General features: G+C 47.3%; 1 protein-coding gene across 2 annotated transcripts in view; it reads right to left on the bottom strand.

Annotated features, from left to right (window-relative positions):
* CLCN2 (chloride voltage-gated channel 2) overlaps positions 1-6,564 on the bottom strand; it is a 72,741-nt gene extending 66,177 nt beyond the window's left edge. The window contains exon 1 of one of the 2 annotated variants that reach the window (XM_079977748.1): positions 6,401-6,564. In XM_079977748.1, the coding sequence (XP_079833874.1) occupies positions 6,401-6,454 (54 nt within the window). In that variant the 5' untranslated portion in view covers positions 6,455-6,564. The remainder of the gene's footprint in view (positions 1-6,400) is intronic. The other variant, XM_079977749.1, reaches the window with a different exon arrangement.
* Positions 6,565-19,066: the final 12,502 nt, after the last annotated feature.

Genomic DNA, 19,066 nt, shown 5'->3' with positions numbered 1-19,066 from the left:
TGACACACCGGCAGGTTTGTCTCCTGATGGTGATGTAGTCATCAAACAACGACTATTCATAGGGTGAACCAAACTTAAGTGTTCAGAAAATGAGATGCATCAAGGAACTGTTTCTGTTCCTGAAGTCTCCTTTTCCCAGTATCTAAGGCCGATTCACCCAGTCAAGCAACAGCTTGCATCTGCAAATGGACTCAAGTGCTCAGCCTAACCTTCCTCCCAGAATCCAAGTTTTGAACATGCAGTCTTCTACAAGACTCACAATCATTGGCTGCATTTAACCAGAAATCCAAGGTTGCGTATACTGTATCATGATTCAACTCTCCCCGAAATCCTGTGAGGCGGACCAGGCTCAGAGTTGTTGACTGGCTCAAAGTCACCCAATGCGTTTCACGAGTGACTGGAGCTTTGAACCTGGGCCTCCCCAGTCCTGGTGCAACACTCTAACCACTACACCAGGTGTGGGAAACCTGCAAGCCTACAGATGCTGAATTCCAACTCCCACCAACCATAGCAAACGTGCCCAATGGCCAGGGGTGAGGGGAACTGTAGTCCAGCCATTTGAGGGGAACTGTAGTCCAGCCATTTGAGACAGCGCAGAGGAAGGTCCCTTATGCCAAACTGTGTTCGAAATTAGCCAGGTGCATTTTGCACCTGGCCATCAAACACTTGCGACAAAGTGAAGATGCCTAGGTGCCATCGGGAGGTACATGCCTGGGGATCATTGGATCCTGACTGTTTTAACACACCAATACCCTATCCTGTATTATTCTATCAGTTACATTTTATCTGCCCAATCAGAATGAATTTCAGGAACCAAAATGCTTTCTCTGTGCAGCCTGAGCAGGAGCAGTCACCATTAAGAAAAAGAGGTCAGGATAGGCCAGTATATATGTGGACTGTCCTTGGATCAAGTGACTTTTCTTCTTCAAGTTCTCAAAACTCAACCTAGCTCAAGGTTGTCATGTGAACCAGTCCAATGTTTAACTAGGAATCAATCATAATCAGTCCATTGTTTGAAAAATAAGTCTTGCAACTACACATTCCGTTTTGGCGACTGTAACCTTGGTTTAAGGAGCCATTTGGCACCTAGGTTATATATCTGAGTTTCTAACATTGATACCAAGTCAGACCATTGGTCTATGTGTAAAGGTAAATGACCCCTGGATGGTTAAGTCCGGTCAAAGGCGACTATGGGGTTGCGGCACTCATCTCGCTTTCAGGCCAAGGGAGCCGGCGTTTGTCCACGGACAGGTTTCTGGGTCATGTGGCCAGCATGACTAAATCGCTTCTGGCGTAACAGAACACCGTGACGGAAACCAGAGCGCATGGAAATGCTGTTTACCTTCCTGCCGCAGTGGTACCTATTTATCTACTTGCACTGGTGTGCTCTCAAACTGCTAGGTTGGCAGGAGCTGGGACAGAGCAACGGGAGCTCACTCTGTTGTGGGGATTCGAACTGGTAACCTTCCAATCGACAAACCCAAGAAGCTCAGTGGCTTAGACCACCAGTGTCTAGGTAGCTAAGTACTGACTGGCAGTATCACTTCAGGACTTCAAGGCAGGATTCCTTTCCCAACCTCACCTGGAGATGCCGGGAACTGAACCTGTGACCTTCTAAAACTGAGCTAAGGCCTCTCCCCGAACATGTAATGGGCCACTGGTTCCCCACCCTTGTGGTATACCATGCAGGCTCCCCATGCAACCCTGAAGTAAGGGCAGCTTTACAACCTGACCAAAGGGACCCATAGAAAACTGGCTGCAATGACTTGATGGCAGTGATTATTAGGCAATAAGTAGTGGAAGCCAGGAAATGAGCGGAGATGCAAAAGCCAAAATCAGTGGTCGTCATGCCCTGCTGAGGCTGTGTGCGTGTGTGTGTGATACATGGAAGAACAGAGAACGAAGGCATGACAGCAAGAAATTGGACATGCCCACAGCTACACAATTACGGAGCTGGGAGAGCCAACTACAAGGGAAGATTAAAGGAGCTAAATATGTCTAGCCAGGGGCCGGTGCCAGTGGCAAGCATTTGAGTGGTGTTAACATGAGATTAGGCGGAAAGGCGATGGGAGCAGAAAGTAGAAAGGGGGCGGGGGGGGGGGGCAGATCAGTAAGCAATTTGGAAAGTTTCGTTTGTGGTCAACAGCACATGTCAGATGCAGCGGCAGAAGGAGGAACCCCAGCTGGAGGATCAAGGCCCATGTAAAAAGATGCCAGGAATCTGTTTTGGTCGCAGCGGAAAGATGGATTCAACAGCCGCTCTGTGAAGGAGGCATAATGAGGTGGTAGAATTTGGAGCAGTGTGGCGTTCAGTTGAAAGTATGAATGTCTACCCATCACTAACTTTTTTAATATTCCCCACATCAACAATAGCAGCAATTTGCTCTTCACCAGCAGGTCCCAGGGTGGGTTACGACAACTGAAAATTCAGTTGTAGAATCACAGAATTGTAGAGTTGGATGGGTCCCAAGGGTCATCTAGTCCAACCCCCTGGAAAAGCCAGTGCAGGATTGAAAACAGATAAAACAGATTACAGTTGCAGGAATAGGGTGAGTCCTGAAAACACCGGTCTCAGGGGTCAAAGGCCAGAGCAAAGAGGCAAATATTCAGCATTTGCTAGGTGCACTCTGTAGGGAGGGAATTCCACAACTGAGGGGCCGCCACAGAGAAGGCCTTCTTCTGGAAAGCCTATTGATGTATATCATTTTTTCTGGACCACTCAACTTATGCAAAATAGTTTGCAGAAGTTATTTGAATAACCTAAGTGTTTGGCCACTTTAATAAATCTTTTTTGTGTGTTTTAGTTTTCGTCTCAGAGGTGGAGTAGTATTTCACTACTGTCCTGGATAGGTCATCTAAAGGTTGTTGGGAGCCCATCTTTTCCAGCAATATCCCAGGGACCTTCCTTGAAAATTCAGCTCTCTGTCTCCTTCCTCACAAGTTGCCTCTAGAACAAGATGCTTAGGGCCCTCGTATTTGCGGGACCGCCTCTCCTGGTATGCCCCGCAGAGGACCTTAAGGTCAATGAATAACCATAGTTTAGAGGTCCCGGGCCCTAAGGAAGTTAGATTAGCTTCAACCAGAGCCAGGGCCTTTTCAACTCTGGCTCCGATCTGGTGGAATGCTCTGTCCCCTGAGACCAGGGCCCTGCAGGATTTAACTTCCTTCCGCAGGGCCTGTAAGACAGAGCTATTCCGCCTGGCTTTCAATTTGAACTTATCCTGATCTTTTATTCCCCTTCCTCCCCCCCCCCCCTTTATGAAGATTACCCACTCTGGGATCCCACAGCTAATTCTCCCCTGGCCTCCTTGCTGGCCCAAATAGGACTAATTTAGCCAGCTAGTCCTGGTGATCATCTAATGTTTATTGGATGGATTTTCCCCTAAATTGATTTTAGAGCTTTGAATTTATGGTTATTCACGCTTTTATACTGTATTTTATGCTATTTTTTGTTGTATCACCATTGTTTTAAATTTGTTGTTAGCCACCCTGAGCCCAGTTTTCTGAACCGGGAAGGGCAGGGTATAAATAAATTATTATTATTATTATTATTATTATTATTATTATTATTATTATTATTAGCCATTTTGTACATAAAGCTACGAAGACACCAGATCTTATTGGACTACATCTCCCATCTTCCCAGATCATTGGCTAGCTGGCTGGGGCTGATGGGAGTTGGAGTCCAACATCTGGAGGGCTGCAGATGTGAAAGCAGAACACGTATAGGCATTTGTCTTCCCCACAGCTTCAAGAAAAAGCTAACCTGATAGCAATCCTATCCAAACACATAATTTAGAAACGAACCATTGTTTTTACTATTTGCTGGTTTTTATTCGTTATTGGTTTTATATTGTTTGAGGTAGATTCCTTTGGGTTTTTTAAGTGCTCTATTTCCCCCCCTTAAAATAAGAAACAAACACAAGTCATCTTCATAGCACGTATTCAAGTAAGACTCCCTTCCCCTGAGACAGAAAGTGAAGCTTTCTTTGCATGACTGCGCTGCCACCTCCCCTGCCAGCGGCAGACAGTCTTGACTGACTCTTTCCAACCTGGCACTAACACATGTCCAAGTCCCTGACAGGGGGCTCTCACGGACACCCCTGCCCCAGGAATTGTCCCCCAATACACTCGAACGCAGCTTTGCCTTCCTCAGTTCCCTGTGGCAAAACCACGCTTTACTCCGGGCAATTTTTCCCCTGCCAATGTGAAACCAGTTCCCAAGTTGAAGAAGAAGAAGAGGAGTTTGGATTTGATATCCCGCTTTATCACTACCCGAAGGAGTCTCAAAGCGGCTAACATTCTCCTTTCCCTTCCACCCCCACAACAAACACTCTGTGAGGTGAGTGAGGCTGAGAGACTTCAAAGAAGTGTGACTAGCCCAAGGTCACCCAGCAGCTGCATGTGGAGGAGCGGGGACACGAACCCGGTTCCCCAGATTACAAATCTACCACTCTTAACCACTACACCACACTGGCTCTCTTAACCACTACACCACACTGGCTCTCTTAACCACTACACCACACTGTTCCTCTCTTGCAGAAAGTCCTGCCGGCTGCAACTGATCCTTCCAGGATGAGAAATCCCCCTGCCTGCTTGTCATGCCATGCTCCTGTGATGCCCATCTTTTTTTTCTTTCGAAACAAAATTGTTTTCGTAATAATGAAAAATGTACAAAAACAAGACCATATACAAAAAACCCAGAATTATTAGTTTTAAACTGTCTCACATGTCCTTCTACCGCAACGATTCTTTTCTGAGAAGGAAACTAAAGCCAAACTCAGGCAGGCAGGCAGCATGTTTTTTTTTTTAATAATAAAAAAGTTTGCAATGACACTGCAAGACCAAATTTGAAACGACCTCTTTCCAAACCCCATACAACACCTGTGATATTAGGAGAAAGACGCCAGCCTCCCCCCCCCCCCAACCGAGATATCCATCTTATTGCTTATTTTGTTTAATATATTTAATCCCAAACAGGATTCATATGCTCCCTCCCTAAACACAATTCCTGGTCAACAATCTTAAGACGGCTTGAATGTACATTGCTAGATCCCATTTAAGGGACGCGGGTGGCGCTGTGGGTTAAACCACAGAGCCTAGGGCTTGCGTATCAGAATGTCAGCGGTTCAAATCCCTTTGACGGGGCGAGCTCCCATTGCTCGGTCCCTGCTCCTGCCAACCTAGCAGTTCAAAAGCACGTCAAAGTGCAAGTAGATAAATAGGTACCACTCCAGCAGGAAGGTAAACGGCGTTTCTGTGTGCTGCTCTGGTTCGCCAGAAGCAGCTTATTCATGCTGGCCACATGACCTGGAAGCTGTACACTGGCTCCCTCGGCCAATAAAGCGAGATGAGCGCCGCAACCCCAGAGTCATCCACAACTGGACCTAATGGTCAGGGGTCCCTTTACCTTTTTAGATCCCCTTTGGCAATGCCCGTTCAAGATGCCCTGCTACCCGCCTCTAGCCAGGGACCCACAAGTGGCCTTATTCACACCCCCACACCCCCGAAGCATCGCCTTCTGTGTCCCTCTTGCCACCCTGATCTGCACCAACCCCTGGTGTGCCCACTACCTTAAAATCCCTTGGAAAATGGCTTTCTCCCCACATTTAGCATCCTGTTGAGAAGGAAGCCAAGGGCATTAAGCAACAGCCCCACAACCATGTCATTCCTCTTTTGAGAGTGGGGGTGATTTGCAGCTCAATGACTGCCTTTGAGCCATGCCGCATAAACCCAGGTGCGTAGGAACGGGCTTGGAGCAACAGGGATGGGAACTCAGAGAGAGAGGGCAACAACTAAGTGGCAGAACACATGCTCTGCATGCAGAACGTCCCGGGTTCGACGCACAGGTAGAACTGGGGACGACCCCCTTAAAGAGCAGCTGCCTGTCAGTGCAGACATCACTGAACAGGAATGGGCTTGTGACCTGGCTTTCCACAAGACAGCTCACTCCTGCCGCTAACTCCAAGGTGCAAACCTAAGCGTATCTTTGGAGCAAGCAAGTCTGGCTGAGTTCAGTGGAACTTGCACCCAGGGAAGAGCGCACAAGAGCGCAAGCTACTTAGCGCCCGCTCCACCAAGCGGCACTAATGTGATGGAATTTTGAGGTGCCACGCGACACTCCCCGCATGCTCAGAAACACTCTTCTTTTTTTTTGCAGACCGGTCCCGCGATTCCCCTCCTCTGAATACAGCAGCCCTGTTTTCCTCCGCCTCTTCCCCCAAATCCCTGGACTTGACCGTGAAAAAGTCCTGGCTTGAAGGCAGCCTTGGGAACCCGCGCGCGGCGAACGGCGCTCTGCACGCGCTCAAAGGCACTCTCTCCCCTCTCCTGCTGTGCAAAGAAAACCCGGGGCTGAGCGCCGAGGCAGAGCCCCCCGCCCGGAGCCCGCCCCACTCACCAAGGTCTGCTCGTACTGCAGCGCCCGCTGCTCCAGGCCGCTGTCCGCCGCCATCGTGGCCGGCTCCGGGCGCCCCTCTCCCGCCAGCAGCCTCCTACGAGCAGCCCCGGCAGCACTCGCTGCGCCCTGCGCCCGGACGCCTGGCTCCTCTCCTCGCTTCTCCCCACGCCCCCAGCACGGGGCGGGACCGGACTGGCTGGCAGGGGCAGGCCCGAGGGAGGTCCCGGGGCAGCCGCTCCGCCTCCACCGGGAAAGGCGCCGTCGCTGCGGAGGAGGAGGAAGAGGAGAGGAGGAGGCGGACCGGCGGGACGCTTGGGCCGCAAGAGGCGCGTCGTGGCGGGGCAACCCGACGCCCACCAGCCCGGGATGGAGCCAAGGGGCGAAGATCTGCAAGCCGGGAGCGCGCGTAGGTGGGACGGTCCCATCCCGGGCACGTTTACACGGGAGAAAGCCTCCCTGGAGGTCCGATATGGTACTTCCTCTCGGGTTAGGCGCGCGGAAGTTCGCAGCCGGGCGGTATTACTCGCGAGGAAGCCACTTTGAATCAGCAGAGGTTACCTCCTAAGGAGAAATGCAGAGGACTGCGCAGCCATCGAGGTTGCAGCGGGGAGGATTGAGACGTGGGACCCTATCCTCTCTCTCCCCCCACGCACCATGTCGTCTTTATTCTCAGTATAACGCTGCGGGGGGTGGGGAGGACCAAGCTGACCCTCCTCCCCACGCGCGCACCCGATCCTGTTGCAGCAGGATCCAGTGGCTTCCTGCAGTGATCACTTTTCTCTGGCTTTTCGTGCCCCCACCCCTCCCAGCCGATGCCGGAAGGAGCTGAGGTTAATTGCATAAAGGGGGGGTCGCCGGGAGAGTCGTTTATTTTATTTCTATGCCGCTTTTCACTCACACGAGTCACGGAGCTGGTTACAAACAATAAATAACAATAACAGAATAGAATATCACAACTGCAACATAAATCATACAGGAAAGGCATCATCAGTAAAACAATTGCAAATTATCAGTAAAATTACCGTACCTCCTCATATAAAACACTAACAAAGCAACTAAAAAAATTAGGCACAGCCGCTACAAAAGTCATTTTATAAGATTCACAAAGCTTCACAGTGCTCATAATCCACAAAACAATACTAGCAACGAAACAATTATTAGCAACAATGTTGGCAACTAGCAACTAAAACCCGGCTAAGCACTGTTGAGTTCACACACACTTTTACTTCTGGCCTGTCTGCCAGTGGCCCGTGGCCCCTGGAAGGTTGCTTCCAAGGGAATGCCCTTGGGTTGGAAAAAAAGGCCCTCCCCCTTTTTTAAAAAAAATTCTAATTTGCATGTTGCGCCTCTCCATCTTCTGCACATGTGGTGTACATTGTGAATGGGTTGCCCCTTCCTAACCCATATTGTTGAAAATATTGTTTCAAAACTTGGTTGCCTCCCTGCCTCCCTCTGCCGAGTGGTGGCAAGAACCCATGGGGTCCCAGGCACTCACCCAAGGTCTGTGGTCCTTTGGAGAACTGAGACACGGCAGAGACTGTCGTAGCTTTAAGAAATGTGATTTATTTCCCTAGTAGTAGTAGTAATAATAATAATAATAATAATAATAATAATAATAGTTTATTATTTATTACTTAAGGGATGCAGGTGGCGCTAAGGGACGCAGGTGGCGCTGTGGGTTAAAGCCTCAGCGCCTAGGGCTTGCCGATCGAAAGGTCGGCAGTTCGAATCCCTGCGGCGGGGTGCGCTCCCGCTGCTCGGTCCCAGCGCCTGCCAACCTAGCAGTTCGAAAGCACCTCCGGGTGCAAGTAGATAAATAGGGACCGCTTACCAGCGGGAAGGTAAACGGCGTTTCCGTGTGCGGCTCTGGCTCTGGCTCTGGCTCTGGCCAGAGCAGCGATGTCACGCTGGCCACGTGACCCGGAAGTGTCTCCGGACAGCGCTGGCCCCTGGCCTCTTAAGTGAGATGGGCGCACAACCCCAGAGTCTGTCAAGACTGGCCCGTACGGGCAGGGGTACCTTTACCTTTACCTTTATTATTTATACCCCACCCATCATCTGGCTGGGTTTCCCCAGCCACTCTGGGCGGCTTCCAACAAAGTATTAAAATACAGTAATCTGTTAAACATTAAAAGCTTCCCTAAACAGGGCCGCCTTCAGATGTCTGCTAAAAGTCTGGTAGTTGTTCTTCTCTTCGACATCTGGCGGGAAGGCATTCCACAATGCGGGTGCCACTATCGAGAAGGCCCTCTGCCTGGTTCCCTGTAACTTGGCTTCTCGCAGCGAGGGAACCGCCAGAAGGCCCTCAGCACTGGACCTCGTGTCCAGGCAGAATGATGGGGGTGGAGACACTCCTTCAGGTATACTGGACTGAGGCCATTTGGGGCTTTCAAGGTCAGCACCAACACTTTGAATTGTGCTCAGAAACGTACAGGGAGCCAATGAACATCTTTCAGGACGGTTGTTATATGGTCTTTGCGGTCACTCCCCATCACCAGTCTAGCTGCCGCATTCTGAATTCTGGATTCATAGCTATTATGGTCTAGTAGCCATCGGCAGCCATCTCCCCCATGAATATTTCCAACGCTCCATCAAAGCCATCTAAGCTTATACAGTGGTACCTCGCAAGACGAATGCCTCGGAAGATGAAAAACTCGCAAAACGAAAGGGTTTTTCGTTTTTTGAGTTGCTTCGCAAGACGGATTTCCCTATGGGCTTGCTTGCTTCGCAAGACGAAAACGTCTTGCAAGTTTGTTTCCTTTGTCTTGCAAGTTTGTTTCCTTTTTCTTAAAACCGTGCATTCACTTCGAGGAGCAACTCATAGCACGCGGTGTGGTAGCCTTTTTTGAGGTTTTTGAAGACTTTGGTGCTTTTTGAAGCTTTTCCAAAGTCCGTGCTTCGCAAGACGAAAAAATCGCAAGACGAAAAAAACTCGCAGAACGAATTAATTTCGTCTTGCGAGGCACCATTGTAGCTGGCGCTGCCTCTTGTGAGAGTAAGTTCCATAGCTTAACTGCGCGGGCAAATTAGGGAGGGCGGCAGTAGATCCCTTGCACTGGGTTGGTGCACCCATGCCATCTCCCTCCTCTGCTCTTGCTTACTGGGACGCAGCACATCGTGGCACCGGTTTGGAGCCGCTTGGGTAAAGTGGAAATGTCAACAATGGCTGCCAGCCTTTGCAAGAGGCGTAATTCCTGGAAATGGGCACAGCTGCTTGGCAGGAGGTGCCCTGCAGAACAAGCAAGGATGTGTCTTCCTTATTCACAGCCTTTCCCGGTTACAGGCTACATTACAGAAGCAGAGGGCAGCGCGGGGAGGGTGGCAGCCCTCGGAGAGCTGTTTTCTTGCGTGTGCCACTGGGTGGAAGCATGATGGATCTCTAAGGAGATGCCACATGCCTGCTTTAATCTGATCTTAATCACCAGAAACTATTTCAGAAGCAGGTCTACCAGGTGGCTCCTGGAACATGTCCTGTCTCTGGTGGAACTCCTTAGTTCAGTGAGGTAGGCTTGGTAAATTGCAGCTTTCTATTGTCTCACAATTCCCTGGAGATGATTATTATTATTGTTGTTGGGTTTCCCCAGCCACTCTGGGGAAATGACCAAGGTCATTTCCTACCCCCTGTGAAAAAGGTTGCAGTGTTTGGATCTCTTAAATATAGAGAAAAAGCGAGTCATAAGTTTATAGCATGATGTACAGCCAGAGAAAGTGAATAAAGAAAAGTTTTTCTCCGTCACAACACTGGAACTCATAGACATCCAGTGAAGCTGAATGTTGGAAGATTTGGGAACAGAAAAGGAAAGTTGGGGGCAGAAATGCTTCCAAATCCCAGTTGCTGAAAATCATGGGAGGGGAGAGAGCTCTTGTGCTCAGAGGCTGCATGCAAGTTTCCCACAGACATCTGGCTCGCTGGCCGCTGTGAGAATAGGGTGCCATTGGCCTGTTCCTGCAGGTTCATCTCCTGTCCTTTTCTACATGGAGGTTTAGGGGGAGAGCTGCAAATTGATGCCCTGGGAATGTTTCCCCTCCCTTCAAAAGTTGTTGAACCTTCAAGCTCTTCTAGGCCAGGAAAGGTCAAATTCTGAATTCTGGGATTCAAGCAGCGGTATAGGAACTGGAGAATGGTCAGCTCTGTAATAGAATAGGCACTGCCCCCCTTTGGAGTTTTGTTTTGCTTTGTTTTTTTTCAAATGGCTGCTTATTTCTTGACTCTTTACAAAACAAAAATTTGAAATAATTTATCCTTCCCTGCATTGTTTCTGAAATATACTTGGAGTTGAGAGTGGATTTCATGCTCTTTATTCAGCTCATAGTGGTGAGGAGGAATGGAGGTTCCCCCAGAATGTCTGCTTTAAATACATTATTTACACAATGGGTCCCACGTGATTGGCTGTTTCCGGGATTCACCTGTAGGCCAATCAGGTTGTGGATTCACTTCTACCTGGAGCTGGATTGGTTGGCTCCTGTGGACCAATCAGACTGCTGCATTCTGGATCCTATTGTTCTAGGGCCAATCAGACTGCTGCATCCTGAATCCTATTGTTCTAGGACCAATCAGACTGCTGCATTTTGGATCCTATTCAACTCAGTACATAACACCTTGCAACCAGCCATGTTATGTTTTCTGACCTTACTAATGTCCCACTTTGCCGCTAACATATTCGGTGCATGAAATAAAATAAAATAAAATACAGCAAACCAAAACAAATTGTGATGAGGGTCATATTTGGAGGGGCTTCAGGCACGGGCATCACCCTTGCCTACACCCATGGTTTCAGGGAATCTGCCATGTTGTAGGTTTCTGACAATCCAGCATGTTTTGGATCCTGCCCATCCCACTACGTTTCACCTTCTGTCTCTGCCTTACTTGACTCTGCTTCCACACATAGCTCCAGTATTTTGGAAATGACTTCGTCAGCAATTTGCACTGGTGGCAGACAGATGGCTGGGCTGTTAATGTGTAAAAGGGGGAAGTCAGGTCTGCTGGCACTCCGAGAAACTCCCCAAATTTGTTCCCTTGACTTCTTGCCTGCCCGACTCCTTAAGGGTGCTGCTTGCTCTTTCCGAGAACACAGTAAAACCATAAACTTCAAAACGCAAAGCCAGTCAAGGCAATTTCAGCCGTGGCCTGTAACGCAGGAGCAATAGTCAACAAAAGCACACCAGAAGATGCAGCTCGGACTACCTGCTCATTAAAACAGAAAGATGACTATGTCAAAAGGCTAGAAGAGCCTAAAGGAAAGTACTTCCTCACATAAGGTAAAGGTAAAGGGACCCCTGACCATTAGGTCCAGTTGTGGCCAACTCTGGGGTTGCGGCGCTCGTCTCGTTTTATTGGCCGAGGGAGCTGGCGTACAGCTTCCGGGTCATGTGGCCAACATGACTAAGCCACTTCTGGCAAACCAGAGCAGCACATGGAAACACCGTTTACCTTCCTGCTGGAGCAGTACCTATTTATCTACTTGCACTTTGACGTGCTTTCGAACTGCTAGGTAGGCAGGAGCAGGGACCAAGCAACGGGAGCTCACCCCATCGCGGGGATTCAAACCGCCGACCTTCTGAGCTAGTCCTAGGCTCTGAGCTAGTTCTAGTCCTAGGCTCTGTGGTTTAACCCACAGCACCACCTGCATCCCTACTTCCTCATATAAGGTAAAGGTAAAGGTACCCCTGCCCATACGGGCCAGTCTTGACAGACTCTGGGGTTGTGCACCCATCTCACTTAAGAGGCCAGGGGCCAGCGCTGTCCGGAGACACTTCCGGGTCACGTGGCCAGCGTGACATCGCAGCTCTGGCGAGCCAGAGCCGCACACGGAAACGCCGTTTACCTTCCCGCTGGTAAGCGGTCCCTATTTATCTACTTGCACCCGGAGGTGCTTTCGAACTGCTAGGTTGGCAGGCGCTGGGACCGAGCAGCGGGAGCGCACCCCGCCGCAGGGATTCGAACCGCCGACCTTTCGATTGGCAAGCCCTAGGCGCTGAGGCTTTAACCCACAGCGCCACCTGCGTCCCACTTCCTCATATAGTGGATAGTTAAAACTATGGCACTCACTCCCATAGAAGGCAGAAATGGCCTCCAACCTAGAGGGCTTTAAAAGGGATTGGACATTCCAATCTCTCACAACGCCAATAAAAACAAAGGACCATGTAAATAAAGGACCTACGCACGAGATTCTGACACAAAAATTCTGCGCAAACACTATGCAAGAGAATGAAAAGTTCATCACCTCCATGCCCCCAACCCTCTCCCTCTCTCTCCTCTCTCCCCGCAAAATCTATGACAATAGTGTCTCCTACCAAATCGTACTACCAACCTTACTGTACGCTTGTGGAACATGGACCACTTATAAATGCCATCTCCAACTCCTTGAAAGATTCCATCAACGGTGTCTCTGAAAAGTTTTACACATCACTCAGGAAGACAGGCAAACTAATGCCAGTGTACTAAAACAAGCAAAGATCCCCAGTGTCAAAGCAATGATTCTTCAACCTCACCTTCGATGGACTTGGTCATGTTGTGTGGATGCCTTATTATTGTCTTCCAAAAACAGCTACTCTATTTCCAACTTAAGAATGGAAAGCGTTATGCTGGTGGTCAACAAAAGATTTTTAAAGACTCTCTCAACGCAAATCTTAAAAAATGTAGTATAAACACCAACAACTGGGAAACACCGGCCTGCGAGCGTTCCAGTTGGAGAACAGCCTGTGCTAAAGGTGTCATGGGCTTTGAAGACACTCGAACTCGGGACAAAAGGGAGAAACATGCAAAGCCTCACCCTGATCATCTCCCACCCGGAAACCTATGTCCCCACTGTGGAAGGACATGTGGATCCAGAATTGGCTTCCGCAGTCACTTACGGTTTCACTGTTCAAACTGTGTTTATGGAAGACAATCTTAATCAGCTATGAGTTATCGCCAAAGAAGAAGAAGATGCCAAATGTAAACGAACGGTGAAAGAAGATTCTATGAACTGAAAGTGGAGACACTAGATGTACTTCTCCTTGTTTATTTGTTTGTTTTGTGTCACAGAAAAAATCATAAGTAAAAGCTAAATTTTAAAAAAGCAGGGGTGTTGGCTATCCATGATGGTGATTCTCCCTCCATAGTCAGAGGCAGCAGTGCTTCTGAATACTAGTTGTTGGAAACCACAGGAGAGGAATCATAGAATCATAGAGTTGGAAGAGACCACAAGGGCCATCGAGTCCAACCCCCTGCCAAGCAGGAAACACCATCAGAGCACTCCTGACATATGGTTGTCAAGCCTCTGCTTAAAGACCTCCAAAGAAGGAGACTCCACCACACTCCTTGGCAGCAAATTCCACTGTCGAACAGCTCTTACTGTCAGGAAGTTCTTCCTAATGTTTAGGTGGAATCATCTTTCTTGTAGTTTGGATCCATTGCTCCGTGTCCGCTTCTCTGGAGCAGCAGAAAACAACCTTTCTCCCTCCTCTATGTGACATCCTTTTATATATTTGAACATGGCTATCATATCACCCCTTAACCTCCTCTTCTCCAGGCTAAACATGCCCAGCTCCCTTAGCCGTTCCTCATAAGGCATCGTTTCCAGGCCTTGGACCATTTTGGTTGCCCTCCTCTGGACACGTTCCAGTTTGTCAGTGTCCTTCTTGAACTGTGGTGCCCAGAACTGGACACAGTACTCCAGGTGAGGTCTGACCAGAGCAGAATACAGTGGCACTATTACTTCCCTTGATCTAGATGCTATACTCCTATTGATGCAGCCCAGAATTGCATTGGCTTTTTTAGCTGCCGCGTCACACTGTTGGCTCATGTCAAGTTTGTGGTCAACCAAGACTTCTAGATCCTTTTCACATGTACTGCTCTCAAGCCAGGTGTCACCCATCTTGTATTTGTGCCTCTCATTTTTTTTGCCCAAGTGCAATACTTTACATTTCTCCCTGTTAAAATTCATCTTGTTTGTTTTGGCCCAGTTCTCTAATCTGTCAAGGTTGTTTTGAAGTGTGATCCTGTCCTCTGGGGTGTTAGCCACCCCTCCCAGTTTGGTGTCATCTGCAAATTTGATCAGGATGCCCTTGAGTCCATCATCCAAGTCGTTAATAAAGATGTTGAATAAGACCGGGCCCAAGACAGAACCCTGTGGCACCCCACTAGTCACTCTTCTCCAGGATGAAGAGGAAAAATTGATGAGCACCCTTTGGGTTCGGTCAATCAGCCAGTTACAAATCCACTGAGTGGTAGCATAGTCAAGACCGCATTTTACCAGCTTCTTTACAATAATACCATGGGGCACCTTGTCAAATGCCTTGCTGAAATCAAGGCAGGCTACATCCACTGCGTTCCCTTCATCTACCAGGCTTGTAATTCTGTCAAAAAACGAGATCAGGTTAGTCTGACATGACTTATTTTTCAGAAATCCATGCTGACTATTGGTATCACAGCATTCCTTTCTAGGTGCTCACAGACTGTTTGCTTAATGATCTGCTCCAGAATCTTCCCTGGTATTAATGTCAGACTGACTGGGCGGTAATTATTTGGGTCCTCTCTTTTCCCCTTTTTGAAAATAGGGACAACATTTGCCCTCCTCCAGTCTGCCGGGACTTCGCCTGTTCTCCAGGAATTCTCAAAGATGACTGCCAGTGGTTCTGAGATCACACCTGCCAGTTCTTTTAATACTCTTGGATGCAGTTCATCTGGCCCTGGAGACTTGAATACATCTAGACTAGCCAAGTATTCTTGTACTATCTCCTTAGTTATTCTGGGCTGTGTTTCCTCTGCTGAATCATTTGCTCCAAATTCTTCAGGTCGGGCATTGTTTTCTTTATCGGAGAAGACTGAGGCAAATAAGGCATTGAGGAGTTCAGCCCTTTCTGTGTCCCCTGTTTGCATTTCACCATCTTCTCCTCTGAGTGACCCCACTGTTTCTTTGTTCTTCCTTTTGCTACGAGCATACCCATAAAAGCCTTTTTTGTTGCTTTTAACCTCTCTAGCAAGCCTGAGTTCATTCTGTGCTTTAGCTTTTCTGACTTTGTGTCTACACGTGCTGGCTATTTGTTTGAATTCCTCTTTGGTGGTTTCCCCCCTTTTCCATTTTTTGTACACATCCTTTTTTAATCTTAACTCAGTTAAAAGTTCTTTAGATAGCCACCCTGGCTTCTTTAGGCACCTTCCATGTTTCCGTCTCATTGGTATTGCCTGAAGTTGTGCTTTTACTATCTCCCTCTTAACAAACTCCCAGCCATCATGAACTCCCTTTCCTTTTAGTATTACTGTCCATGGGATCTCACCCAGCACTTCCCTAAGTTTTATGAAGTTGGCTTTCTTAAAGTCAAGAAATTGAGTCCTAGTATGCTTGGCTGCTCCTTACCGCTGTATAGTAATCTTCAGAAGAGCATGATCACTCGCGCCTAATGATCCTTCCACTTCTACCCCACTAACCAGGTCATCAACATTGGTTAGGACCAGATCTAAAATGGCTGTTCCTCTTGTTGCTTCTCCCACTTTCTGGACAATGAAATTGTCTGCAAAGCCAGTGAGGAATCTGTTTGACCTTATGCTCTTGGCTGAGTTTGACATCCAGCAAATATCCGGGTAATTGAAGTCCCCCATTACTACTGTCTCCCTTCCTTTTGCATGCTTGGCCATCTGTTCCAGGAAGGCATCATCTATGTCCTCCGTTTGGCTTGGGGATCTATAGTAAACTCCCACAATGAGGTCCCTGTTATTCTTCTCTCCCTTAATTTTGACCCAAATGCTCTCACTTTGGCTTTGAGGTTCTAAATCTTGGATCTCTTCACAGGTATACACATCCCTGACATATAACGCCACTCCTCCTCCTTTCTTGTCTGGTCTGTTTCTCTGAAATAGATTGTATCCCTCCATTATTACATTCCAATCTTTTTTTTTTTTAAAAAAATAATTATTAACATTTTAAAGACTGCAAAAGAAAGACAAAGAATTAAATAATACAATGCAATACAATACAACAACAAAAACAAAAACACCACACAACACCAACCCCCAAACATTAAATTAACAAAACCAAACAAACACAATTTAAAACACATCTAATAAGTTCAGTATCTTAACTTTCATTTACTTGTTTCAACGACCTCCTCACACCTCCCTTTTTGTATTCCACTTTAATTAACTGTTTCAGCAATTCCTTTCCATCTTCCTCTGTTTTCTGTCCTGTAATTTATCTTAACATATTCTAGCCTTATTTTCCCCTTTAATATATAATTGTCTTAACATATTTTAACTTTATTTTCCCTTTAATACTCTAATAATCTATTTGTACTTAATTCCTTATAACATTTCTACTAAAGCCATATAGCTCCTTTCCAACATTTTTGTAACACTCATTAATTTTACAATATTTTTATAAATAGTCTTTAAACTTTTTCCAATCTTCTTCCACTGACTCTTCTCCCTGGTCCCGGATTCTGCCAGTCATATCCGCCAATTCCCTATAGTCCATCAACCTGGTGATCTTCTGTCCGATGCTCTTAACTCTTTTCCAAGTCCCTTCTGTGAGTCTTCTTCATATTTATACATGAACTTTACTTTGTCTCCCACTGATCTTATTTTCCTTTTCCTTCCTTTGAGGCTAAAGAGTAGATCTCGGGGAAACTCCCACCTAAAGATGATTTTATTCCTTCTCGACAGGGCAACCAAATCTCCGTAGTTAAATCTAAGATCCGAAAGGTATTTCAGGACGTCATTCAAAATTTCCACTCTTGACTGTTGTTCTTCTAGGTTCCTCTGGTAGTTCCAACAGTCTCTTATTTTGTTCTTCTCTTTTTTCCCTCCTCTTCCAAGTCCGAGAGCCCTCACAGTTTTAATCTCTTCTTGACCCAAGTCCCGGTCCCAAAAGTCATCAAATTCCTGTGTAAGGAAATCTATCAAACTTTCCTTCTCCAGTTCAGGTAGGGCTCTGATCCTCGAAATCTGATTTTCTTTAAATTCAATCATAGCAGGCATCAACTTATGGTCATCAAATTGCATCTGTAAGGTTGGGACTCTCTCTCTCTCCAATTGTATTACTTTAGGTTCAACGGCAATAACTTTCTCCCTAGCCTTCTCCGCAGTTTGCCATGTCAAAGTAGATTCCTGTGTCAGTTTCTATATTGATGTTCACTTTTTGTCCCAAATTGTCAATTTTGGTAGTTACCACATCCACCTTTTTGTGAAGCTGTTCCAGTGAGTCACTTATCTTACATAATACAACCACTAAGGCCTCTTCTGTCAACATTCTCAACCGATTCAAGGTCCCCAGAATCTCACAGGTTTTTATCTTGCAGCTGGAAATTCCCCCAGCTCAACTCTTGTGACAGTTTCAAAAGCTTCCTCTAGAGGGAAACAGTTTCTATTTGTATTAGTCCTTTTAAACTCAATTCAAACAATAAAGTTAGTTTCAATTTTCTGTTACTTTTACTCCTTTTTAAACGCAGACGGAGACCATGGAAACAATGTATTCCTCTTATTTAACTAACTGTCAGTGAACCTTCTAATCACGGTCAGTCCTGTTGGCAGCCCGTTTCCAGGATCGGAGCGGTGGTATATTAACTCTGTTCTCTCTCTCCTGCAGGTATACTCAGTCCAAAACTTTCCCCCCTCTTCTCCTGCCACCAAGGGGGGTTTAGTATTTTTTACTGATGGAAATTTAGTCTTTTACAATAGGCTTTCTGAGACTTCAGCTTGCATCTTCATTACTTCAATCTATTTACAAAAGGGGAAGGTGGACTTCCTGTTTTAGACCTCCCCGTTTCAGCACCAAATTAAGACGTTTAAAAATCCAATTCTCCGTTCTACTCACGGGTAGTTGCTTTAAGATCAAATTGTCCACAGGAAAAAGTCAGCGCTCTCCGGCAACAGCTATGCGGCTTCGCTTCGTGGAAGAAGCAGTCAATTCGAAGCACCGCGCCGCTCACCCCATGTCGCTCCGGAACCCCGAAACCAGGTTTCCCCATGAGTAGAGGAGGCGCAAAAGGTGCCAGCCGAATCCCACGTTCACAGGCTTCACCCGCCTGTGATTTCTAGTGGGTCTCCGCCTTCGCCGTGGCGGCCAGACCCGGATTCTTACGAAGCAAATTCCTCCTCCTTCCTTCCTTCCGCCATTACCGGAGGCGCTAACCCGGAAGTCTCCTTTATTATTACATTCCATTCGTGGGACTTATCCCACCAGGTTTCAGTGATGCCTATTATGTCATATTTAGTTTGCTGTACCAAGAGCTCAAGCTCATCTTGTTTATTTCCCATGCTTTGCGCATTAGTGTACAGACACTGAAGTCCATTAATCATTCCCCCGTGTCTCTTATTTAAGGATTTTTTCCTCCCACCACTAGGTCTGCGTGCTGTTTGCTCCATTTGGTCTATGACATTTGGATGATCATCTTCATCAATTGATAGACTCCTACCTTCAGGAGCACTGTCCCCCTCCCCCACATTAGGAGAGGGCATCCTGCGCTCGGATCCTGCTTGCGGGGGTTTCTCAGATGTATCTGGTTGGTCATTGTGGGAACAGGATGCTGGACTTGATGGGTCATTGGCCTGATACAGTAGGATCTTCTTATGTTCTTAAGAGAGTAAGGAGATCAACCATTAACATGACAAGTATTGACACTTGGGGCATTCCTACGCCAATCTGGATTGGAGTCTCTTAAGGTGGCACCTTGTCACCTCCTTCCATC

Source organism: Podarcis cretensis (assembly GCF_951804945.1).
Source record: "Podarcis cretensis genome assembly, chromosome: 5".
Classification (NCBI taxonomy): Eukaryota; Metazoa; Chordata; class Lepidosauria; order Squamata; family Lacertidae; genus Podarcis; species Podarcis cretensis.
The sequence above is the reverse complement of the archived record's forward strand: the minus strand, read 5'-3'. Positions and strand labels throughout refer to the sequence as shown.